At 42.0% G+C, this 27,554-nt stretch overlaps 1 protein-coding gene across 1 annotated transcript; it reads left to right on the top strand.

The window, feature by feature from the left end:
• Positions 1-5,604: 5,604 nt before the first annotated feature.
• Positions 5,605-7,674, top strand: LOC148021334 (uncharacterized). The gene has a single exon (XM_087699208.1). It carries the CDS (start codon positions 6,252-6,254, stop codon positions 7,128-7,130), a length of 879 nt encoding a protein of 292 aa, XP_087555334.1. The 5' UTR covers positions 5,605-6,251; the 3' UTR covers positions 7,131-7,674.
• Positions 7,675-27,554: the final 19,880 nt, after the last annotated feature.

The following is a 27,554-nucleotide window of genomic DNA, read 5'->3' as shown; positions in this document are numbered from 1 at the left end:
AAAGACACCAGGCTGCTCTAGATGCAGAGTCCAGAAAGGACCCAAAGAAGCATAGAATAGAAGCCTCAATGATATCCATAACCTTGGCTATGTCAATGTCCAAAAATTATGACAAATACATATAAGAGCTGCTAGGCCAACTGGAAAATGTGAAGGAAGAGAGGAAGGAAATGTTGGTAGAGCTAGAGGTGTAAAGAGAGGTATTCTCACCAAGGAGTTGGAAAGAGTAAAGACCCAGGCTTATGTAGAGTTCCATAAGGCGAAACATCAAAAGGAACGACTTCCCAAAGTACTACACAATGCCAAGGCGGCACAGAAAGACAAGGTGTTACCTAAAAGGATGGCAGAGGTAGAAAGCCGACTCCATGTGACCATCTTAGAGCAAAAATGATTGGAAGGGTTTAAAGCCTAGCATATGCCTAGCTACCTAAATTTACTTCGTAAATAGTGCCCACACACTTGACGAGTAGCATTTTGACTAGAACTTGTAGAACCCATGGAGATATGGGGCTATAAGAGGAATAACAAATAGTTAGATGCTACCAATACTAGTCATTTAACACATAGATCAAACACTATATGTGGTAAAAGAGGAGGACATGGTAAAGGGGTTGATTATAGGATGGCTAACTTATGACACATTCCTTATGCAATTTGAAGTTTAGAATGTAGATGAAGACACATAAGAAGGTTCATCTAGATGAGACAATGCTTTCAAATAAACTAGCATAGTTGGTAATGACATGTGGTCATTAGTAAAGATGGAGGTGATTTTTTTGCAACCTGTGAACACTTTTTGGGTGCCAGTATGTCACAGTTGTGAGCGTGCAAAACGTATGCTCTCATGCTAGCAATAGAGTAAACTTGAACCTTGTCATGTCAAATGGGAAAATGTGCTCATTAGATGAGATAAACAAGCATTGACCTTACTTGTCACATTACTAGGTTTATGAAGTTAAATTTAAAAGTCCCATCAATATCTTAAATGTGTTGTACTACTAGGGCAATCATGCAATTGGTCCCCTAACCCTATAGTGAAGTTTGTTGGGCAAGAACAAGGTTCGTATTTTTGAAGCCTCAAAATGGAACTAGAATAAGTCCATAGAATGAATGCCACCACAAAGAGGGTGGAGATCATGCTTGGGAGGACAAGGAAACCAAGAGGATGCATATTAGTCATCACAAAGGGCAGTAGTACATGGCCAAAAGAGGATGGGAAAACTCCTTATAAAGGAGATGCATATACTCGATGGTTCTCTTGTGTTGAGGCATAGTGCATTGGCAAGTGGATGAGTTGATGTCTAATGCCACATAGAACAAGAAAATGTGCCACACGTAGATGGAAAGAATGGAGCTCTTATGGTGTTGGTGTTATATAAGCCCCAAAAGAAATTAGGGGTGGACATCGGGGAGTTGTCCATGTTAGGGGGGGCTTCGGTTTTTGGTTTCCACCTTTTGTCATAGAAAGCTAGGAACTAGTCCAAGTCACATGAAGCGGGTCTTGGATTTCAACTAGAGATTGATTTTCGATTTGGAACAAACAGAGGCTCAATGGTGTTTGAATTAAAAACCCCATTGAAAAAAGGTTCCATTGATATCAAAGACACATTGAATCTAGCAAAGGCAAGGGGATGAAGATATTTTCTCTTCAACAAGACACTCATCTAAGAAACAAAGATATTGTTATTTGAAAAAGTCGTGGTTTTTTGAAACCTCTTGTGATGCAATTACCGTGAACGACACGTGTGGGTCGGTGTGAAGAACAAGGATTTGGAAAGACATTTGGAAACAAGGATGGAGGTTTCATGTATTATTAGTTGAAGGGAAGCGAGTATAGAGGTTTTTTTAAATTGAAAGAGGAATCTCCGAGGTGAGCACATGGGAGAGGCAAGGCATAAAGATTAGGTTGAGGTGGGTGGGTAGCGGCAGGATTAATGTAATAATTTGGGTATTTTAGCACAATCAGAACAACAAAGCAAATTTTCTATTTTTCTTACAAAAAATAATGGAGGGGTATTTTTAACGGTCAAAACTGCGAATGACGCAAAAGACTCACGCAGTCGAGAAAAGAAATATTCGTGCCTGCTGGGAGGCTCTCTCTCTCTCGCTCGCGGGTCATTCATAGATCCCCCATCCCGTTTCATGCTTTTACGCCAGCTAGCTAGCTAGCTCACTGGTACAGTTCATCATCCCATGCATGCCTTTATATAAGCCTTCCTTTCTTTCTATTATCCTAGCCATAATCCCATTCCCCACAGTTGTTTATGTAGACCCCCTAGCCCCATATCATGCTCAACTGCAAGCCTTTAACGTACCTCTAAAGATTGGCAGTTGGTTCTTAGGGCATCTCTTGCCCCTAAAAAGATTTTTAGTTCGTTCTAAGGCCATCTCTTGTCCTTGCTCCATCTTTAGCATCTCCAAAGGTAACTCCCCTTGACAAATGACTAGATCTATTCATTTTGCTACTAAACAATTGTCACAATTGCTCGATCCAAAGTACCTACTAACGTTTAGTTCATAGCTCTTTCCATAGCTACCACTACATAGCCAATATACAAACTTCACCTTCTTGAGTGCAACATTTTTGGCAGGTCACATCAACTTTACACCGCGCAAGCTTGCTTTTTGTTTATATAGAAAGGGGCAAGCTTTGCCATGGTACACTAAAAGGTTGCTTGCTTGGTTGTAACCTTTATTGGTGACTAGTAGATTGGAAACAAGTGAATCAATCACTAGATGTGCCCATTTATAACAAGCAACATAGCCATCATCCTTCAATGAAAAGTTAGAAGAAGGTACCGCAAATATATAATGCATGTATTCCTAGGATTATGGTAATCTTACAATCATAGACTTCTTTTGGATTTCATTCACAAATGGCAAACTTCAAATATCAAGAGTTAAAAATAATTTTACTAATTTAATGTCCAAGCATCGCATATATCCCACACACCTGCATGCAAAGTGTGCACACACATGCATACACACACAAACACACATAGGCACATGTGTGATTACACTCCCATGGATGTTCCTTAGACTCAACCCACATGTTGGAGCTTGATCTAGACCTTATGATGAGCAGCCTCTTAAGGGCATTCATATATCTAGGTGACTATTGAGCAACCACTAATGCTTCCAATTGGTACGTTGTAATTAGGTATAAAGCACAATCAAAGAGGTAGCCATCTTGTTGGTTGTTAAAAATATGTTTATACAAATTTTTATTGTCATCAATGATACATCTTAGACATGAGAACAATCCTCAACATCTCTCACAATAGGGTCATTAACTTGCGTCAAATTGTGCCTTACTTATCTTAAGAACTCAAATGTACACATTATAAGGTTTTCACATGAACATTGCCTTAACTCCAAGAAAGTTGGCCATTCCAATTTCTATATAATATTCAAAAAAGTTGGTGTGTCATTATTACCGATAGATAACTCAATCAAGTCACTTTCTTGTTGTGAAGGCCTACGAGTGTGCTAATGTGAATGTTAAAGGGGTGTGAAATTATGAACATTGTGATCAAAAGGTGTGCCAAAGTTCAACATGTGCATTGCTCATGAGCAATGTACCTTAAAAGTTTCAATCACATCTCTCTCATAAGTTAAAATTCAAGGGAGTAATGTGTCTAAAGGTTAAAGTGGTCAAGACCAATCTTGAACAGTTCACATTGCCCAAGTACCATAAGTATTCAGGCCTTGCTCACACTTTTGTGGGCGGCTTAATTGGCGAGTCAAAATCCCATTAATGTTGTATCCACCACCAATATTTGCAACTACAAATTTCACATTGGAGTTTCCGAACACATGGACATGCGTAGCCATTTCATCAAAGTTGCCTTCACATGGTTGTTGCTAATGCCACATGTGGGATGACAAATACCAAGTGTGTGGTTCTACCTACTCATATATTTACCTTGTGTAGAAAAATTGCTACTCGTTTGCTCAGCACAAAAGTAATAAGGTTTCATGACATTTATGGTTGAATAAGAGAGTAGATCACATTTATTAATTTGGTCTTTGAAAAGGCTTCCTTTTCTTATATTGAGCTTTGTCAACTCTGTAGGCCCGCAGCTTGCGTTTTTAAGAGAAAAGATGGGAGTAGAAGTGGCTTTGGACAAGTATGCATGTCCTAATGTGGGCCATGTAACAAGGCTTGGTCCATGAGTGCCATGGCTTAAAAAAACCCTAAAGGACATTCCACATGGGGTGGTAGGCTCTAGCTGTATGCACTTTTGAAACGTTGACATAAACATTTGAGAATCAAGGTAGATGTGTTTGATGAGCATGCCTGGTAGACTTGGAAATGTTCAAGGGAGAACAGTTCCATCAAAGTGAGCAAAATGAGTAACTAGAAAGAATCCTTTATGCATGTCTAGTCTACTTGAATATATGTATCTAGGTTGTGCATGACTAAGTTGTCCTTCTCAATTACTAGTACTTCCCATGATATAAAATTGCATCCTCTACCTATTCACTATTCAAATTATGGAATTTGTTGATTCACAACATGTACAAGTCTAAGATGGCTACTTGTGTGAAATGAAGAATCTTTGTTGTTTTATTCTTGTTTTTAGTAGTGTCTCAACATACAAAAGTGTTACAAAATAGTGTCCCTAGTCTAGGTAAAGCTCCAATCCACTGTATGTATATGCGCATGATGGAATCGAGTTGCCCTTAAGTCACTCTCTACATACCAAGCTTCAGCTCCATTGTTTGTAGGCATAAACATGGAATCATCTAGTATTGTACTTGCTTTGCACGAGTAATCACTTTGTTTCAAAGTTTTGTTCAACAGCCGTGTAACTTGTACCATTGTGCAATATTCATTGCTAGGAGACTGGTTAGATTTTCTTAGAGGCTATTTGTTGGGTACATTCCATGCTGTTTGTATGATAGTGTACGATTGTGGGGATTAGAAGCTAGTTGGATTTCTTCCTGGCTACTTATTGGGCACATTCCGTGGAGTCTATATATAGAGGTCGGTCCATCCATCCAATTACTCTTGGGAGGGTACCTACTGTTTGCTTCCTTTTTCTTTTTTGAGAAGACTTGAACTTTGAAAGATGCCTTAAGGATGTATCTAAGGTTTGAACTCATGGTGCATGCACCCATATACAATCCCACATGCTCATTCCATTAGGGCTACAACCCCATATACCAGCACACATGCTCAAGCCACTAGGGCTACACATCCACTGTCAATTGTTGTTTACTTTTCACACACAGACACACTCACTCACTCACACCACATGCACACACACGACACGCACATGCATGCGACCAGCAAATGTATATACCCGCACACGAGGGTGGAAGCGTGAGAGGGGGGGTGGAGCAATAAAACATTGAGCCAAGGCACATGGATGGGGGATTGGGTACAGCCAGAAAGCTGGTTTGTTTTTTGGAAGCCAGGGCCAAACACACACACACACACACACAAAAACAGTTGGGATCCACGAGCTGGAAAGGCTGGGGCTACTTTCAAAATTCACATTAACAAAAAAGCCACCAAAATTCACATCAACAAAAAATCGGAAATTGACCCAACCTTACAAGCCCCCATCTCCATCCTCTCATTTCCCTCCACCTCCACCGAGAGACACACTCTCTCTCTCTCTCATCAGCCAGCCTCTCCTTTTCTCTCTTTCTGTGAATCTTGTCTGTCCTCCCCTCTCTTCTTCTTCCCTCCTGTCAGACACACTCAAGGAAAGAGAGCGCTTTAAGGTGTACTCCACAGCAATACCACTTTGTCTCCCCACACACCCTCTCTCTCTCTCTCTGTCTCTCTCTCTCTCGGGTCTCTTGAAGCCTTCCCATCATCCTGCTCATAGCCCACTGTGTGTTTCCTTTCCCTTGTTCTCCTTTTGAATTACATGAAAGCACCCCCCTCGACACATTCCTAGTCAAGAAGAAGTAGACACTCCTGGTCAAGAAGTAGCCTCCTGCCTTCTCCCCTCCCCCCCCCCCCCCCCCCACCTCTCCCCCTTAAATGCACTAAGGCTTAAGCAGGAGCCAGCATCAGATCTCTACCAAAATGATGCTCTTTTCTTCTGCCTTCTTCACTAGAGCTCATCTCATGCCCTCCATTTCCTCAGATTTCCTCTCTGGGAGCAAGCCTATCTTATAGCACTTGCTGCCTTCTCTTTCTTAGTTTTACCCTTCTCTCTGCTCTTCTACCCGCTTCTCTCTCTCTCTCTCTCTCTCCTAGTGCCATCATTTTACCCCAATTGGAAGCCACAATGCAGAACCTTGTCACATGCCTGTATGAAGCCAGGCTCTTTGGGCTTTGCAGGCGTGTGACCATCACATGGGTCAAGAACTCCAAGGGGCATGGCCTGTGTGTCACCATAGATGACCCTTCGTGCCAGTACACGTGCAAGATCAAGATGAACCCCTGGTCCTTCTGGAAGAAACAAGGGGTCAAGACCTTTGATCTGTGTGGCAGCAACAAGGTGGACATCTTCTGGGACCTGTCATCGGCCAAGTACGTGTGTGGTCCCGAGCCACAGGAGGCGTTCTATGTGGCTGTGGTGTGCAATGAAGAGATGGTGCTGCTCTTGGGAGACAGAGACAAGGAGGCTTACAAGAAGAGCAAGGCAAGGAAGCCATCATCCAGCATGAAAGCCACATTGTTGTCAAGGACAGAGCATGTGTTTGGGAAGAAGCACTTCTGCACAAAGGCACAATTCGGCGAGTCAGGCAAGGCGCATGATATCGACATCGAATGCCAGGTAAAGGTGCCAGCAAAGGAGCCTTACTTGTGCATAAGGGTCGACAGGCAGATGGTCGTACAAGTGAAGAATCTAGAGTGGAAATTCAGGGGCAACCAAACAGTCCTGATTGATGGGCTGCCAGTGGAAGTCTTCTGGGATGTGCACAATTGGGTGTTCAGTGCAGGTGTCAGCAATGCCACCTTCATATTCCAGGCATCATTGAGCAAGGTACCCCAGAAGGCGCACTCAGCCAAGGAGATTGAGAATGTCATCAAATGGTCTGGGGACTTGAATGGCAGCATTTCATTGATGAAACTGGCCAGCGCGAGGAGCTTGAAGTCTGCACATGAGTTGGTCAGCACAACTGGTTCCTCTTTGATGTTGCAGGCATGGAAGAGTGAGTGAAGTGTCCTTGCCTGCAATGCAAGCTCTTCTATTATATGCCCTCTTTGTGGACCTTGTATATATGATGGGCCTGGCTTCAATTTCAATTCCCCCCCTCCCATACATCGGCACACTGTCTTCATTAATTTGGAGGCCCCCTCCCTTCACATGTGGGACTCCCCCCCCATCAATAATGCCAAAGCCCAGTATCAGCTGTCAAGGTGTGCTTTCGGCACAGGACGATGGAATCGATAAGCTTGCTCAAGGAGTGTCTGTTGGAGAGTGCAAGGTGCATTATTCACATCATGGGCTGCCTGGATGCCGTCTGTAACACGCCCTTATAGAATTGGAATCTGTTGCAAAGCATCAGATTTGTGGTCTTATATGAATGCAAAATTAGAAGCTAGAGACTATAAATCTTGAAAGGTTTGGTCTAATTTTGGATTTGTCAAAATCAACACAGCCTATCATCGGAAACTAGCTAGCATAAAACTGAGTTGTTTATGATCTGCTCTTGTTGAACTTAACAAGGCATCTGAAGGCAATCCATTTAAGATTATATTTATTGATGTTTAAGGCACCTGAAGGCAATCCATTTAAGATTATATTTATTGATGTTTATTCTTTGTGGTTCTTTAAGTAATGCTAGACAATTAACTGCAGCTGTCAAATGAAAGAGAGCTAACTGAAACTTGACTGTTGGGAATATTGCTACATATTTGATGCCTTGCTTGTCACACATATTTGTCCATCAACTTGGGCTCTATTTCGCCAATGTCATAATGTTCTTATTAACGAATAAAAGGTCTTTGCTCTGCACATGGGTATCACGAGACAAGATGGAAATTGGCAAGAATCCCCCAACTACTACAAGGATAGACACGATTGGTTCTGTTTAAGTAAGGCTACAACAACTTCCAATGATGTCACTCACCGTAATCTACACATGGGCATTGAGACAATCTAACACTTGAACTTTCCAAGTGCAAGGATATGCTGCTCCGAGTAACATAGAAAAGGGTTAGGACTTGAGTAGACCCAAAAGTGGAATGCTAAATGTTAGAGGGCCAAGATTTTGAGACTCATATTACATGATTTCTTAGGCTCATCACTATTAAGAAAGTCATCATTATCAATATATGAGTCTTGTGTTGTCTCATCCAAATCACAACCACTTAGGATGTTGCCATCATCATCATCACCGTGTAGCTCTCTAATAGGAATATCCTCGTGAGCAGCATGAGTTGTGGTAGATGAGCTTCTAGAGCCACACTCTACATTAGTCCTATTGACACATTTGTGTTGCTAACAAAAACGAACCTTGAGTAGTGGATCCTCACTCTTCATGAGTCCATGTGACCCAATAGTTAGTTTGCTACAACCATCACTTAGCGCATTACTATCATCATCATGCTTTTGCTGTCTAGTAGGAGCATCCTTATGAGCATGAGTTGTTGCAGTAGATGAGAGCCACACTCTACGCAAGGCACCTTTGCCACTTTTGTGTTGCCATCAATAGTTGCAACACCTCGGGCAATGGATCATCACCCTCTACAAGTACATGAGACTTGGTGGTCAACATGCTCCCAGTCCATGTAGAGGTTTTTGAAGACCACCTCTTGCTCAATATCATGTGCTTTGTATGCAATTTGAGGAGCAAATGGAGAGATGATAGATTGAATTTTATCCATGAATTGTAAAAGCTTAAGATTAGCTCAAGTTTTCCAAATCAAGTACTAAATGACTTGTCTAGCCATAAGCATTTTATGCATGCTACAAAATGTATGCAAGTTAGAATTATGATAGATTAGTCGTTGCAATTGTCTCATGCTAAGCCTATTGCGTATATTGGTGAATTAAGAGAATAGACTACCCAATTCTCTCACACACTCTGGAAAAACAATCTTGAATAGAAGTAGATGTTTCACATGTCAAGCATCTATCTTATTGTAGAAGTTTATCTAGATTCTATAGATGTAAAGATAAAAGGTTCAACATTGCTACTGATTACATACCTATGCAATACCTTAAGAGCCACCTTTTGCACATTTGGCAATTGGTACCCAAAAAACTCCCAACAAAAATGTGGTTCGACTAAAGATGCTCTTTTGAATAGAAGCACCACGGTATTCTTCATGTAATGCCTTGGGAGATAAAAATCTCTATCTAGGCTCTTGCAACAAGTAGGATGCAAGAGGGGCACAAAACGTTTGCATATGCTTCTTCATTCACTTCCACCTATATAATGTGTAGAGACTTCAAGATGGACATATGTGTACAAAGTTGAGTGCCATTCACGAAATGTACTACCTATTATGGAGTTGGATTATTAAGAATATTTCAAGCCTTCATGCCTCAATGGCTTCTCTCATGAAATGTGTTAGAAGCCCTAATCTAGACCCTTCATAGTCATATAACATGTGTAGAATCCTATGTAATGGAGTAATTGAACATGTGTAGAATCCTATGTAATTGAGCAATTGAAATGACCAAGGTTCACACCTGACTCCAAAACGAGCTTCTCAAGCAAACCTATTGCTCACTTTCATACTTGCCATAGTTGGCTCCCAACCCATCCATACCACGAATTATTCGGATACCATTGTCCATTGAATATTGCTTTGCATGCCATAGAGTTGCTCAAGTGGCAAATTACATGATGGTGAATGAGACTTCATATCACTATATGTGGAATCTAACAGTCACTTTTTCCTTCTTGGTGATGAAGTTTACAATCATCAATGCATTTGTTATCTTCTGCGGCCACTTTAGCTTGATCACGTCCTCCATGAGAGTAGTACATGCAAGTTCAATCACAAGCAATTACCTAATTTTCAACATAACTAGAAACATTATCAGTGATGCCTTGGATCACATTGGTAATGCCAACCTACATATTACATATATGCCTTAGAACTTAACAACACAAAGACTAGGAATTGATTTGAAGACCTCTTTATACATCTCTAAATTCTAAAATGACCTCAATTAGTGTCTGTCTAAATGTATTGTAGTACATGTCCTTGGTTGTTTTTCTCCCTTCAAACCCACATCCACAATTCATAAAAAGTATATTTCAAAATGGCTAGTGACATGAATATTGATGATGCTCCACTTCTTCTAGCCACTCCACGCATCAATTGGATGGGGGATCCATCCATTCACCAAGTTGGCACATCGATGGTAAAGAGAACTTTTTATTCTCTCTCCAGTTCATCTATCTATTTAGTGTGTATATTATTGTAGGTTATACCTCTTCTCATATGGTCCCATTGTGACTATGGCTCTCACCATCCTTTGCCATTTATTAGCGTTAAGAAATGGATGGGGAGATTGTAGGCATTATTATGTTTGCAAAATTTTAGTTTCGTGATTCATTTGTAGCTCCTTAAGGAACGATAATGAGTTGAACATCTCCCATGGACTTGACAAGAGTGGATAGTCTCTTGGGCCTCTTGGATCCAATGGTTGTAGATACTAGGGCAATTGATGCAGAGGTGAACATGTTGATAGTTGGATCCATAGTATCTTTAGGGATGGGTGTCATGAGGTGATCTCCACTTAAGCCTTAGTAATGATTGAGGTGACTTTGAGTTTGCATGGAAAACTTCTTAATGATTTCATTGGCAAGTGCTTGAGGGATATTAGTATGTGGGTTGCATTCTCCACCCAAATATGACAAGTGGATGAAGAGCTTTGACATACAACTTCTTTAGGACTTGCCATGATATTTGCTAGTCCATTAGGTAGTAATTCAGCATCATGTTAGTAGAGGTTGGGAAGAAAGAAGAGGAGGTAGAGGAAGAGGAGGAGGTAGAGTGGAGCTAGATGAAGGGGAGGAGGAGATAGAACGAGCAGTAGAGAAAGAGGAGATAAGAGGTAGGTGTAGAGTAGGTGAAGAGAAGAGGAAGAGGGGAGTGCTTGAATGTTGCAATAAAAGGTAGAGACTCAAGGTGAGAACTTGAGTGCTTGAGGGGTGAGAGGTAAAATGTTGAATTTCAAAATTTCCATAGTTCAAATTGCAAATGGTTGAAAAATGGTAGAAATTCTTAATTTTGAACCAACAATGACTAGAAACAAACTTTTTCTCAAACATTGTTGATTATATAGATCCCTAAGAGACCATATGGAACGATGGTTCCTATCAAGCAAGATTACAAATACCGTGGAAACATTATCTATCATGCTTTGTTGGTTAGAGGAGAAAATAAGGGCTTGATATGTGTAAATGGAACAAATTGATGGTATACTCATTATATTTAGGTAAACAATTGGTAGTATGCTCATTTTACTCCTGTAACAATGTGTGATATTTAATATGTCACATTTATTATCCTATATCACTTAACTTCTATGAGTTGAAAAGGCACAATGATATAATTGCTTTGTGAAAGGTAGCTCTTAATGGATTTCTAGCCATGCAATGCAAATAACATATCGTAAATCCATGATAAGCTAAGGGTTGCAACATTATGCCTTGAATTGGAAGAGCTTTCTAGCATTATTTCCTCCTTGATGTCATGGTGAACATTGACAAGCACTCCAAGTTTACCATTTTGTTGAAATTGCTTATACTAACATATATGCATTGGGCAATGTTTTTAACTTAGTAGAACTTAACTCAAGATAACTAAGACATGTGGTAGTAGTTTCCTCATATTTTGAGGTATCTTTCTTAATATTAGTTAGCTAGGCTTAATAGGGGGTGGCAAAAATGGACAATTTAATATTTGTAAATTATTGTGACTGAAGCAAATTTTTCTTAATACTAGTTGGTCAAGCTACGCATTAGTGTGCAAAGCTCATGAGCCTTCACCTTTCTCCATTCCCTCTTTTGCAAGCAAAGGGAAGTAGTCATGCTATTGCACGGTTGCTTTAAAAAAAAAAAAAAACTCACAAAAGATTTGAAAAGGCATAGACATCCATAGTTGTCTAAGAAATGAATGAGCTAAATAGCTCTGCTTTGAAGTTCCCAAAAGCTCAAATGCATTATGAAATATATCCTTTTGAATGGCAAATATCACATCATTTAAAACTAAATGTCAAAATAAAGTGCTATAATGTAAAACAAGCTCAAGTAAAGTGTAATCAAAGTAACATGACAAAAGTATAACAAGCTCAAGTAAAAGTGCTATAATGGTTGTGAGAGGTGTTAGAAGTGGAGCAACAATGGAAGTGTAAACATATGTTGTAATAAATTGCTAAAACACAAGACAAAAGAGAGAGGGAAAGAAAGAACACAATATAGATGAGAACTCATATGTATGCTCAGGAAATGGAATCCATATATCAGACACGAGATTGTCACATACAATAGTGAGTCATTGGCTGTGTGGGCACTAGCACCAGCTCCTCTCTCCACAGGACCTCCAAGTGGTGAACTGACAGAATGAGGAGGAGGAGCCTAGAATATATAGGCATGTATAATGCCATAAAATGTGTTAGGTCAGCCATCATTTAATGCTGGCTGACTGCCACCAATAATTGCCACAAAGCATAAAATGCTACATAATAAAAATGCCTAGAATATCTACATAATTTGCCTAGCCATAATACATGCTCAAACTCACACATGAGTTGACATACTCTTCTAACACCCTCTCTTAGATCATGGGGGATTTGATACAATACAATGATACAATGATACAATGATAAATAACTTCATCATAGTCCATACAATAGAAAACCACTGAGTAGAACCATGGATACCTAGGCAGTGGGTGATCAAGCCACCACCAAGGTGCCTCGGAGAGAACCTGATGTCGATGTTGATTGTACCTACTCCTAAAAATAGAGAATATCATACCAACTCTCAATGTCTGTCAACAATGCATTTGATGTAGCACACATGACCATCCTATCACCAATGCCGCAGCACATAAATGACCATGGATCCCCCTCCTTGGACCAGACTGCCAAAGTGTCCCCTCATGTGAGCTCCAAACAAAAGCCACCCGCTCTCTGTCAAGTAACCAGCCCATCATGAACTTGGATGGCAATCCTAGCTCCATGATTTGAACCTGCTAGACTTCGATCAATGCATTGGGGACGTCCCTCTCTGGATCATGTGCATTTGTATAGAAATATAGATGAGGCACGACTGCCCCATCTCACCACCCTCCCACACTCCCTCTCTAGCACTAGAGAATCATGAGGGATGGCCTCATCACCACCACTATTGAGGAAGGGACCACCAAGCCCTTCTCACAATCCAAAGAAATGGATCCCTTCCATGCCTTGGACTTCACCTTGGTTGGAGGATTGGAGTTGGAATTTAAGGCAGATGGTGACTCGTTGGAGGAGTTCGTATCCTGCTTTGTCTTTTGCTCCTTTTGCTTCCTGGAAGCCGCTAACTCTTTGTAGTCTTTCTGCAAATGGCCCTTCTTGCCACAATGGTAACTTTGGGCCTTTCACTTCTTCATCCTCAAACCCCTCTCTAAAGCTACAAGAGCCTCACTTGAACCTCCATAATGTGACGGAAGCCACCCTTGTAGTTGCCAAGTCTCCTCATGCTCAAGTAGCATTGAGGATATATGAAGAAAATTGATAGGAGTTGTAGATGTCTATGCCCGTAGTAAAGAATTTTCCAATCTATCAAACTCTCGAGGAAGCTTGTAGAGTACCGTACCAACAAGATGTGCCTCTGATAGGGTAGATTGCATAGTACGAAGCTAGTCCTAGATCTCAGTAACTTGAAGAAGGAATGATTGTATTGTATCTTTGATTTCAAACTTCAGTTGCTAGAGCTAGCCATAGAGAGTAATGGTCCTCATGGTGGAAGGAGCCTTGTACATCAAGTGCAACTTCGACCATACATCTCAAGCTGTCCTACAAGAGTTGAATGGTTAAGTAGTTGTCAAGATAGTTGTAATTCACTAGGCTTGAGGAACAAATCAACATCTACACATGGCTAAGAGTAGAAGTAGCACAAAAGATAAAATACATGAATGATATGTAACTACAATGAGGAACTAATCAACCTCATACACATGACTAAGATTTAAACTAATGCAAAAGGTAAATACATAAATGATATGTAACTACTCTATTAGCTCTAAAATCATGAAATCCTGAGATAAATGACCTTTAGAGCAAGCATGAGTATTGCAAGAGTGGTCATTTCCAGTAAATCCCCAAAGTTAGTGGTAATTGGATAGGCTATCATGCTCCTTCATGTTATAGAACGAAGTATGGTAGAAAATAAAAGTTGTTTGAAGGCTAGGGGATTCATGTACATAGTGATGATGACTAGTGTGACTACCATCTAGTCTCAATCTATGAATGCAATGGGGACCTCATCTTGGAAAGGAGAGGACTTATTTCTCATAGTAAACTATTTATTCTTGATTTTGACGATCTTACTCAGAGATATAAATCCGAGTTGTCTTGATATGCTGGTAGGCATGGTGAATACACATATAAGCTATTTTGTCAAATATGCTATAACTTGGAAATTCCAAAAACTATGCAAGTTTTGAAGAAGTTTCGTGGGACTCGATCTTTGGTAACTAAGGTAAGTAGATGCTCATGATCCACATGTCGAATACTACTGGATGTTAGGACTAGGCATTTCATGAGTTTTATTGGTTTTTATTTGGCATTTGAGAGGGCACTCTAAGTGGGTGGTTGGGTGGCATGATTTCAACATGATCTCATAGGCCTTGTTTCTCGCCTATATATGCAAGCCTCCTCTGTTGGGGGTAAAGGCGCCTCTGCCTAGCCGCCCGTGTATTACTACACTGACAGTCATTGCCACTGCACACTGCAGGTGGCGAGCGCCCGTCACCATCACTTTATTCTTTATTCTTTTAGTGACAGTTTGAATAAAGGAAGGCCCGGTCACACATTGTGACTGTTGGAGTTCCCATTTCTTCTCTCTCTCTCTCTCTCTCTCTCTCTCTCTCTCTCTCTCTCTCTCTCTCTCTCTCTCTCTCTCTCTCTCTCTCTCTTGCTCTTGCTCTCCCGCCATAGCTCTCGAGTCCAAGCTTCGGGTCTTCTCTCCCTTTCAATTGGTATCAGAGCTTTGCTTTCCGACTCTTGAGCTTGGTTCGTGGCATTCTCAGCATCCCATCGACTCCCTACTTGCATTGGGTCTCCTTCCCGGCAGCCATATCCGACTCCTTCGAGCTCATGTCACTCCCCGGCTTCTCGAGCACCTTCCCGGCATTGTTGGGCACCTTCAAGGCATTACATCAGAAGTATTCGATCATTTTCTTTAGGGTTTACTTCAGTTCTTAGGTCTCACAAGCTGTAAATAAGTTGTGGGCAGCCATAGCTCACACCTCTTGGAGCTTCCTTCACCTGGATCTTGCTTCCAACCTATCAAGGCTTGCTGAGGCTTGGTGTAGGCCTTCTTTGGTCCTCATTTGTGCCCCCTTTGGGCCCCATTTTTGACACGTGGGACAACAGACCCTCCCAGCCAGCTCATGTTTTTGTTGTGCTAGTTTCAAAATCTGGCAAAAAAATCACTCTTTTTGTCATATCTCGGGCATTCGGAACCCGATTCAAGCAAGGTAAGAGTCTAACTTGGGGTTTTGGCATGCTCTGAATGTGATGGTGATGTTGGATTTGCCAAATTCTGATGACAGAATATTATGCAACAGATTTCAGGTTTGAGACAGCATGTATTTGTATGCCTATGCTTGTTTGGGCATGACTACATAACCGGTTTGATGCCTATTGCATCTTGATTGATTGGGGGATTGAAGCTACATGTAATGCTATGATTTTGGCCTGATTTTGGGGCTAGAAATACACAGTTTATAACAGTAAATGCATGCTAAATACTCTTGGGCTGAATCTATCTTTCATGCTTTGACATATGCCTATTGGTTTCGGATGTATGTCTTGGGTTATGCTATGATGTATTGATCATCGAGGGACGACTTTGAGCTTGTCATTGAATCCAGATGCTTTTGGAAGCTTGGGCTTATTTAAGCCCGCAATTATTGACATTGGTATATGCTTTGACAGTGATCGTTCTTGGGTTTATGCATACCCGTTGCCTACGGCTTGATGCTCATGTCACGGTTGATTACCCTATGCATACGTTGAGCTTGAGTGCTCATTGAAGCTCCACCTTGGATGCATTTTGGATTATATGGAGTAGTCTTGGATGTTACTTGGCTTTTCAGAGTTTGGATTGGGATGTATTTGATGTCTTACATGCTTATGGATGCTACATACGGATGCTCTACCGCCTATATGTTCCGGATGTACTATATGTTCCGGATATCTTACATGCTTATGGATGCTACATACGGATGCTCTACCACCTATATGTTTGGAATGTACTATTGATGTATTGTCTTGGAATTATGCCATTAGCACTATGTCTTGCCTTGGCTTGAGCTCTTGAGCTCATACATACGGATTTTGTGCCAGTGGGAGTATTCTTGAATGCTTATCAGACATTGAGTAGGTGGTATTTTTATGCATTGAGCCGTTACATACTATTGAGCAGTTACAAACACTTGAGACTTTGGGACTTCTCACCCTTTGGGATGATACATCATATGTTTTAGTTCACTGTATGCTTATGAGCTATGTCTCAGTTTTGGATCTGTATCTTTGTGAATTGACACCTACTTGTGTCAAGTTTTGGTAATGGTAGGAATACTTTGCCCCGTTAATTGGGGGTGTGCCTACTCACTGGCAGATGTTTGTATGACATTCTTGGGTGTTGGATTCATGCTTATCAACCGTCATATGCTTATGCTATGCCCGCATGATGGCTTTCTTTGGTATTGGCAGTATCTGATTGCCTTGGGATCCGGTTTTGGCACTGTTAGCTCTCTTTTATTACTGAAATCTGAAATTTATTATAGCAAGCATATATGTATGGACTGTCATGGATTTTTCATGCTGAAACACTTTGAAATGATGTGCTTTCACTAGTACTTGGTGGGCAACAGCATTGGTTCCACTTTCCTTGCCATTTTACCTCGATTTTGGTGATTTTTTGGTCATTTTCTACAGTAAACAGCAAGCAGTTTTGAACTCTCTACAGTCTTCCAGCCTGCATTATGGCGAGTTCGTCCACTAATCATGCTATTTTCACCATCACTAAGCTTGATGGTACGAATTACTCTTATTGGAAGAGCCAGATTTGGCAGGTGTTGGTGCAAAAATCGCAGATCAAACCTTTGAGGTTAAGCGGGCATTTGCCTGCAACTATGCCAGATGAGGAATGGCTTGAGCTTGATGAGTTATGCAAGTCCACCATTGCATTGTCTCTCACAAAACATGTTCACTACAATGTATTTGAGGAAGAACAGAGTGTATGGCAGTTGTGGGATAAAATCAAGAATCTCTATGACAAGAAAAGTCCAGCGAGTCAAATGTATTGGCTGAAGCAGCTTATGGATCTGCGCATGAAGGAGAATGTGACTATGTCTGCTCACTTAAGCCAGTTCCATGCTATACTCAAGAACTTGAGTTCGCAGGACATTACTTTTGTAGAGGATGTCACTCCTCTTTTCTTGCTTGGTACTCTTAATGAGTCATGGGATGTATTCCGCACTGCATTATGTGCCTCTAATACTACCTTGAAATTATTTGATGTTGAGAGTGCTCTTCTGCAAGAAGAGGTTAACCATAAGAATTTGGATGCCTCTCGTGTGTCGCATGCTATGACAGTTAGAGGCAGGAATAATGGATATGGAAAGCATGGTAGTGGCAGTGGCCGTGGATGGGATTCTCAAAAATCTCAGTTCAAGTCGCGTGGAAAGTCACGTAGCAAATCCCGTGGCAGGAATGCATATGTTACTTGTCACCATTGTGGGAAAAATAGCCATATTAGGCCACAATGCCATGAATTGCGCAATGAAAGGCGTAAAGATAAGGGGAAAGACAAAGTGCAGGATAAGTCTTCTGATCACAGCATAGTGCCTGCAAAGTCCAGTGTTAAAATTGAAGAGATCAATGTTATGCAACCTGAGGATGTTGATGATGATGATTATATCCTTGTAGCTTCTTCTAGTGCTTCGCAAATGACAGAGATACACTCTATGTATGCACAGTGTTGGCTCTTGGACTCAAGTGCATCCTTTCATGTGACACCTTGCCGAGAGTGGTTTCATTCATACCGTACTGTTTCGGGTACTGTGCGCTTGGGTGCTGACAGCTCTCTTGATATTGTGGGCATTGGTGATATTAGGCTGCAGTTTACTTCTGACATCAGTTTTGTTATGCAAGATGTATGTCATGCACCTGCTTTGACATGCAGTCTCATGTCACCTTGACAGCTTAATGATGCAGGATATCATGTATGTTTTGGAGACTCTGCATGGAAGATCACTCATAGCAGACTTGTGATTGCGAGAGGTGCCAAGGCTAGCAGTCTCTACCCCTTGATTGTATCAACTTCTTCCCTTGATCATGTTTTCTCTGTGGGTTCTATCCCACATGTATCTCTTTGGCATGCCCGTTTGGGCCATATGTCTTTGAAGGGAATGAAAATGCTTTCTAGTTTGCAGTACTTACCGCCCCTTGATTATGCATGTTTTGATTCATGTGAGCATTGTGTTTATGGCAGGCAGACTAGGTCTACGCATAAGAAGTCTGCTAGGCCACGCATAAGTGAGCCCTTGGCATTGGTACATTCAGATGTCTGTGGGCCCATGCCTTGTCAGTCTATGGGTGGTGCAAAGTATTTTGTTACGTTCATAGATGATTTTTCACGGCAAGTTTGGGCTTATCCCATTAAGCTGAAATTTGATGTCTTGGCTGTGTTTCAGAGATGGTTTGCATTGGTTGAGAACCAGTCTGGGTATAGGCTAAAATGCCTAAGGAGAGATAATGGAGGTGAGTATGTCTCACGTGCTTTTGAGCAGTTATGTGATGAGAGGGGTATTAAGCGTCAGTTGACCGCTCCCTATCCCCCCCCCTCCCAAGAATGGTTTGGCTGAGCGGATGAATAGAACCATCCAGGAGCGTGTATGCACTGTGCTTAGCCATGCATGCCTACCACATAGTTGTTGGGCTGAGGCAGTTAGTATAGCTGTGCATGTCGTAAACAGATCACCTTCTAGTTGTTTGGATTTCCAGGTTGCAGAGGAGGTATGGACTGGAAAACCCCCCTCTTATGAGCATCTCCGTGTCTTTGGATGTGAGGCATTTTGCCATGTGCCCAGGGACAAGAGAAGTAAGCTGGATCCCAAGAGTGTCAAATGTATTTTCCTTGGTTATGGGGATGCTGGCGAGATGGGTTACCGTCTCTGGGATCCGCAGGCGCGGAAAGTCATCCGTAGTCATGATGTAGTCTTCCATGAAGACAAGATGCATAGGTAGCCTGAGAGAGTTGTTGAGATCCGCAAGGTCATATTTTAGGAGGAGCTGAGAGCTCCCGCACAGCCAGTTGGACAACCTACAACTGCAGTAGATGCTCATGGTCAGGGCATTGGACATGCAGCTAGGCAGGCAACAAAGCTTGCCGTGAGATGGTCTACTAGAGACATATGTCCACCAGATCGATTTCAGCCCTCGATGCATTACGTCTTGGTTACAGATGCAGGAGAGCCTTTCACTTATGATGAGGCTATGCACAGGGGTGACAGTCACTCCTGGGAGAGGGCTATGCAGTCTGAGATAGACTCCCTGCATAAGAATGACACTTGGGATTTGGTTTCCTTGCCTATGGGCAAGAAGGCTTTGCCATGCAAGTGGGTGTACAAGCTAAAAAGTACCCCTAGACACCCCAAGCTGGCATACAAGGCTGGATTAGTAGTAAAGGGTTTTAAGTAGGAGCATGGTGTGGACTTTGATGAGGCCTTTTCTCATGTGGTTAAGATGACCACCCTGTGCTTAGTCTTGGCTTTGGTTGCTTAGCTTGACTTGGATTTATACTAGATGGATGTCAAGACGGCTTTCTTACACGGGGACTTGCATGATGAGATTAATATGGAGTAGCCTAAGGGCTTTGCAGAACCTGGCAGGCAACACCTAGTGTGCAAATTGAAGAAAAGTCTTTATGGCTTGAAACAAGCATGTAGGGAGTGGTATCATAAGTTTCATGCCTTTATGAAGTCATAGGTCTACAGCTGGAGTGCTATGGATTTATGTCCTTACACGAAGAAAGCCCGTGATGGTTCTTTATTGATTTTGGTACTCTATGTGGATGATATGCTAATAGCATGGAAAGCTCATGATGAGCTGGATGCTCTTAAGGCTCAGCTCAAAAAGAGCTTTGAGATGAAAGATCTGGGACAGGCCGCTCACATACTTGGTATGCGCATTAGACGCGATAGGCATCAGGGATCCTCTACTTGTCATAGAGGGAGTACATTCATCAAGCCCTTAAGCGCTTTCGCATGCAGGATGTAAAGCCTATTGGCTGTCCATTGCCTTCTTATGTGAAGGTATCACAGGCTGATTATCCGCAGATAGATAAGCAGAGGACCGAGATGTCCAAGATTCCCTATGCATCCGCAGTGGGGCCAGTCTTATGTATGCCATGATAACCACTTGTCCAGATATTGCCTTTGCAGTTGGTGTTGTGGCACACTATATGGCTACACCTGGCAAGAAGCATTGGGATGTCGTGAAGGGTATCATGAGGTACCTGAAGGGCATTGCAGATATGTGCATATGCTATGGCAGCCAGGATACAAGAGTCATGGGGTACACTGACTTTGATTATGTAGGACATGCAGATAGTAGGAAGTCCACTTCTGGCTATGTATTCACCTACGCTAGAGGTGCTATTTCTTGGATGTCCAGGGTGCAGAAATGCACGGCCCTTTCTACTACAGAGGCTGAGTATGTTGCAGCTACTGAGGCTTGCAAGGAGGCCATTTGGTTGGGTCGTTTAGTTGCTGACCTTGGTATTGATGCTATCCCTACACTGCATTCGGATTCTATGAGTGCTATTCAGTTAGCCAAGAATCCGGTCTTTCATGTGAAGACGAAACACATTGAGGTGAGGTATCACTTCATACGTGGGGTCGTTGAGGACAAGTCTGTTGATCTTGTCAAGATCTCGACTGACCAGAATCCTGCAGATCTGCTCACGAAAAGCCTCTCTACAGAGCGATTTGCCTTCCTCAGGAGGTTGATGGGCGTGGGATGAGATGACATCTTTCCTCATCCTGTTGTACATGTGTACATGTTGTACTGTCTTTTTTTTCTTTTTCTTTTCACTCCTCACTGGGGCAGATTCACCTTTAGGTGGGAGGTTGTTGGGGGTAAAGGCACCTCTATCTAGTCACCCATGTATTACTACACTGACAGTCACCGCCACCACTGCACACTACAGGTGGCGGGCACCCGTCACCGTCACTTTATTCTTTATTCTTTTAGTGATAGTTTGAATAAAGGAAGGCCCGGTCACACTTTGTGACTGTTGGAGTTCCCATTTCTTGTCTATCTCTCTCTTGCTCTTGCTCTCCCGCCATAGCTCTCGAGTCCAAGCTTCGGTCCTTCTCTCCCTTTCATCCTCATCACTCTTCATCATCATATTCATTATCTACATCCTATGGAGAGAGGAAGATTGAAAATACTTTGGTGGCCAACCACTGCCCCTATGGTTTGTCTACATCATTTGATGCTCTGATATATGGATTCCATGGCCAATTTCTTCATTATATGAGTTATGTATTCTTGCGTGTCTTGTCATTTCATTCAATGTTCAATAATTGTTTTCTTTTGCTTCCATTCCATATGTCATTCTCACATGTTATCAAACAATCAAGTTCTTGGTCTTTGTGTATTTTGTGATGTGACAAATATACTACATGTTGCTTTTACTACTATGCTAATGCTTATGTTTTGGTGATGTACCTTGTTGGAAGCTCACGCTCAACCGCCAAGGTCCACAGACCACTTATTGTTCAAGCGTTTCAAGCCGAGCACTGATGGCTACCTCTCATATAGCCAATGCACTATCTCTCTCTACGAGTGTAGTGAGCTTATCTCCATGCCCGATCAAGTTGACTCCTCTCCCGAGCACTACGATAGCTCCATGATCCAAGTGCAAGCTTCAAGCGATCTTGATCCTCAAGCTCCATGCTCCAGGCTCCATTGCTGCGAGCAAGAGAAGATAAGAGAAGAGAAGAGACGAGAAGAGAAGAGAAAAAGAGAGGAGAAAATGGAGAGCTTCTCCATCGAGGTCCCTCACCCTCACACACTCACTCCCTCATACTCTCACAATCCCTCTCTCAAGTATAAGCTCAAGCAAGCAAGAACAAGAAGGAGAAGAAGAAGAGGAGAGCTACTTTTGGCCACACACAAGAATGAGCTTCTCATTCAGTTTTCAACTTTATATACAAAACCCTAAATCCTTTTTGGGTGGTCATCCCCTTATCCCATTTTTTACATGGGCAGCGTGACCTAGGCCCTTTTTCCCACTGTCCTCCTATCTTCCTAGCTTCTTTCCTACCACCCATCTACCTTTACAATTTGTATAGGTGAGAGCCCGCGACACTCTTAAAATAAATTATAATGCACCTTGCACTCTTTTAAAAAAGTATTGACTTGTGCTTTTTCTTATGTGTCTTTCTCTTTGATTTAGGACTTTTCTACACTTCTTGTGTTTTCATATTTTTCTTTGCGTGCCTTCGTCTTCTGTTTCACTTTTGCCTTGGTCTTGTTTTCTGCTTTAGATTTTCTAGATTTTCCACCTTGTTCATCTGAGGGTTAACATTACCCTCCTAGACGAGTGCCAGCACTGAAGACGTGGGTGGAAGGGACTGTTGTGATTTTCCTTGGAGGAGTTTTGGTGGTGGTGTGGATGAAGGTCATTGGTTGGGGCCATGTTGTTGGCATGGTTGGTTGGTGATAGGGTTGTTGGAGTTGGTGATAGGATTGTTCTTTGTTGGGAATTTCACTCATGGCTGGCACATGCGTTGGTTTTTGGGGATTCTACATGTGATGATTCTTTGGTGGGCTTGCATGATGATAAAGGACAAGAGTTCAAAGTTGAGTGTTGATGAAGAGCTGACTGTACTTTCATTGGAGTCTTCAATACTTGCAATTGAAAACCTCTCACATGGTATCTCCAGTCTTTTTATCATGCACAAGACGTAGTTTGATGAGTTTGGGAGACATGTCGAACTCTAAGCAAGCTGAGAGTATTGTCCTGCACTTGAGGATCCAAACTGTGTATAGATTGTGGTGCAGATATTATGTGAGTGCATGTGCATACTCAGATAGTATGTAGTTAGAAGACTATTGGTCACATTCCTCGTAGCAATGTGTGGATGATGCGAGGGTTCAATGGGGTGGAAAAAATTATCGATGTTGAGGAGAAGTATACTCGAAGGCTTCTTGAGACATTAATTGTGCTTTTGACAACACAATGTAGCATAATTGAGCTCATTGATGCCGAGATTAGATTGCGAAGGCCGAGATTAGATTTGATAAGGTAGTGGGAGCCTTCAATGTCAGTGGTAGTTGATCACCATTGTTGAGTATAATTGAAAAAAGAAAAAGGAAGTGTACTACCTAGGGGTGCATCTACTTCACTGTGCAGTGTTGCATGGTGTTCGTATAGTAAAACTGGGAGTTGGGTCACCTTAGGGAAGCCTATGGTGTTGTCATACACTTGAGGACCCAGCTTGTGTACAGGGGAGGTGTTGTGGATGTCACTTGGGGAGATTTAACTAACCATAGGTGAGCACAAACTCCCTAGGTATGTCCTGTCCTTGATGTGCCCTAAGTGTGAAGTGGGGGGATAGGAAAGACTAGGGGGTTAGGCACAGAGCCAGCTGGCCAAGGCCACCACTGTACATGCCTATCCTTAGGACCCCTAGGTGCAGTGTTTGTGGCACTCTGATATACATAGAAAAGCTCATTGTTTGTTTGCTCTTTCTCTTTTTTTTTTTCCCTTTTTCTTTATCTCTTTCTTTTGTTTTGTTTTGGAGATACATTGGGAGGGGGGCATGCTAGACATCATCCTAATGCTCTACAATAGTTATATTTCGAGGGGGCTAAGAGATTTACCAAGGAATGCATGGCTTGGCATGGAGCCCCTTTCTCTTCTAACTAAACTTGTTGTGGCCACGGAGGGGGCTTGGTTTCTACACTCGTTCTTTCTTTTGTTGATCTAATTTAGAGTCACACCCTTCTTTGTGGAAGACCAGCTCTAGTGGCTCCTATTGAGGATGGCTGCATTTGTTGTTTTGGCTCCCCAATCCCCTAGCAAGGAGAGTTCCTGTGAGGTTCAGCTAGTTGAGATTAGGGGAGCACATTGCTCCTCTACTCCTAAGCTAGTGTTAGGCTTAAGTGTCATGGCATGGAGTCCATGTTGCAATGATGTGCCAGCTTGTAGGCTAAATCTTTGATTCCATCTTCATTAGAGTAATCTCTTACTCCCTTTTTGCCTTAGTCGTTCTTCCTCCTCTTCTGGTGTTTTCTTGCACACTTCTTCTAATCTCTTCGATTCCTCCTCTACCATTTGCAGCTCTCTATTTTATTTGGAGGTGGATCGAGTTCTTCTTATGGGGATTTTGAGAGTGTGATCTTTCCTTTTTGCTTGACTTGAAAAATTTTAGCCTTGCTTCTCACGGATTGTTCTCTTGCTCTCTTGTTGTTGAGATGGTTGGTCATTCTTCTTTTTATTAGTAACTCTCTCCATGATGTTGTCCTATTGTTCATTGTGGACTTTTTCTCCCTCTTGTTCTTGGATTGGTGACGCCGACTCATCCCCCCGCATATTATACACATCCCTCCTTGGACGTTTCTCAGTCCTGCTACTAGCTAATAAACCCAAGACCTTCTCCACCATCGCAGAGCTCAACTCTACCTCTACTTGACGAGATCTGCTTCTCCTCTTCTTATCGTCACCACCATACCACAGTTTCTTTTGGCATTGAAGCTCCTCAAATATTTTGTGCACTTGCTGTAATCGATAGCCTACTAGACCTTTTCTACATACTTCTGTAGACTGCACTGGTCCAAGAGTTGTGTGATGGCTGGCTCCTCCATGATGGTGTCTTTTAGGTTTAGGGTAAGCTTGAATGTAAACTAGCTGAAACCCCTCGTTTCCACCATTAAGCCATACTTTTCTTGCTCTTCCACCGTGAATGGAAGCTTGCCACCTTAATCTTGCCTCGGATGTAGAGTTTGGCCAAGAAAGAGAGAGTAGCCAATGACTAGGCTTTGGGCCATGCTCAAATGCAATGTGTGATTTCTGTAGGGGTGAATTTCTCTTCTAGCAGTGTGGCTTCCATCATGGCTCTTTGTTCTTAGTATTTATGTCACTTTCTCCATAATGGTTCTTTGCAGGGTTGGTGGTCTTGTGGTGACTTGGACATTGAACACTTTCATACAGAGACCTATGTCGTCCTGCATTCACTTGGCAACTCATGAGAGTACATGCAAGTCATATGCTTCAACCATAATGAATAGGTGCATGCATTCAGATACTTGAGACTGGGATCTTCACCTAGATGTTGCATGGTTGATATACCGTGGTTCTCACAGATGTATTTGGGCTGATTTGGGCTTTGCACTTCTTGAGCATACACCTATTTATGTCAGGTCTTGCCAGTGTTGTGTACATTTTGCCCTATTACACATATGGTGTGCCGTCTTATTGACGGATTCATTTGATATGCTTGGGTGTTTGCTCGATTTCCATATGACTATCACTTCTTGATTTATGTCCGCTTGATGCTGGTTATGCTTTGATAGTCAGTGGTTGACTTGGTGCATTCATTTTGCCTACAGCTTTGGTCTCATTGTACCTTGGGTGTAATTTATTATAGCAAGCAATTATGTATGGATTAATGTGAAATTTTCATGTTGAATCATCCTAATTTTATGTATTTTTTATGGTACTTAGTGGACAACATCATTAGCTATCAGTTCGTGGTCATTTTGCCTTGGTTTTGATGGTGCTTTGGCTATTTACAGCAGAAAACAACAAGCAATTTCGAATTGTCTGCACCGTTTTGGACTAAGTATGGCATCTTCTTCCACTGATAGTGCTATCTTCAACATCATTAAGCTTCATGGTATGAATTATGTCTATTTGAAGAGCCAAGTTTGGTAGGTATTGGTGCAAAAATCTCAGATCAATCCACTAAGGATGTATGGTGAGCATCTTGAAACTATGACTGATGACAAATGGGATGAGCTTGATGAGTTATGCAAGTGCACCCTTATCTTGTCTCTCATTGAATAGGTGCATTACAATGTGGTTGAGGAAGTACAGAGTGCTTGGCAGCTTTGGGATAAAATTAAAAACCTCTATGACAAGAAAAGTCCAGCAACAAGTCAGATGTATTGGCTGAAGCAACTTATGGACATGCGCATGAAGGAGAATATGACGATGTCTGCTCATTTGAGCCAATTCCATGCTATTCTCAAGAACTTGACTTCATAGTGCATTACTTTCAATGATGAGATTACTCCATCGTTTTTTCTTGGGACTCTGAGTGAGTCATGGGATGTATTCTGCACTACCTTTTATGTGCTCCTGCTACTATTTTGAACTTGCCTGATGTAGAGAGTACTCTTCTGCAGGAAGAGATCAACTGTAAGAACTTGGATGCCTCTCATGTGTCGCATGCTTTGACTGTTAGAGGCAAAGATGGTAATGGATAGAATGATCATGGAAATGACCATGGTAAAGACTCACAGAAGTCTAGGTCTAAGTCGCGTGGTAAGTTGTGCAACAAGTCTCTTGGGAGAAATGATAATGTGACATATCATCATTGCGGCAAGAAGGGTCATATATGCCCACAGTGTCATGAGTTGCACAATGAAAAATGCAAAGAGAAGGGAAAAGACAAAGTATAGGAAAAGTCCTTTGATTGCAGCATGGTACCTACGAAATCTAGTGTGAAAATCAAGGATATAAATGTCATGCAGATTGAGGACTCCGATGGGGAGTACATACTTGCAACTAGTTCTTGTGATACTACGCCGTTGATTGAGGTTGACTGAGGTTCACTCTATGTATACGTAGTGTTGGCTTTTGGATTCTGGTGCTTCATTTCATATTACACCATGATGTGAGGGGTTCCACTCCTATTGCACTATTTCATGTTACACCATGCCGTGAGTGGTTCCAGACCTACTGCACTATCTTTGGTTCAGTTTGCTTGGGTGATGACATGTCACTTGTTATTGTTGGCATAGGAGATGTATAGCTAAAGTTCTCTATTGGCAGTATTTTTCTGTTACAAGATGTACGTCATGTAGGTGCACTTACACACAGTCTTATGTCTGCAGGGCAGCTTGATGATGCTAGGTTTCATGTCTCTTTTGGGGATTCTACTTGGAAGATCACACGTGGCAGACTTGTGCTTGCTAGAGGTGCCAAGTCTGGCAGCCTCTATCCTCTTGTAGTTGATGGGTCCTCTATTGACCATGTTTTGTCAGTGGGTTCCATCCCACATGTATCTCTTTGGCATGCCCGTTTGGGTCATATGTCTCTTAAGGGAATGAAAATGTTTTTTGGTTTTTGCAATACTTACCGCCCCTTGACTATGCATGTTTTGA

Source organism: Lygodium microphyllum, chromosome 18 (assembly GCF_053477565.2).
Source record: "Lygodium microphyllum isolate KBCC chromosome 18, Lygodium_microphyllum_v1.1.10, whole genome shotgun sequence".
In the NCBI taxonomy this organism is placed as follows: domain Eukaryota; kingdom Viridiplantae; phylum Streptophyta; class Polypodiopsida; order Schizaeales; family Lygodiaceae; genus Lygodium; species Lygodium microphyllum.
Note: the sequence above shows the minus strand (reverse complement) of the source record. Positions and strands in the feature narration are given on the sequence as shown.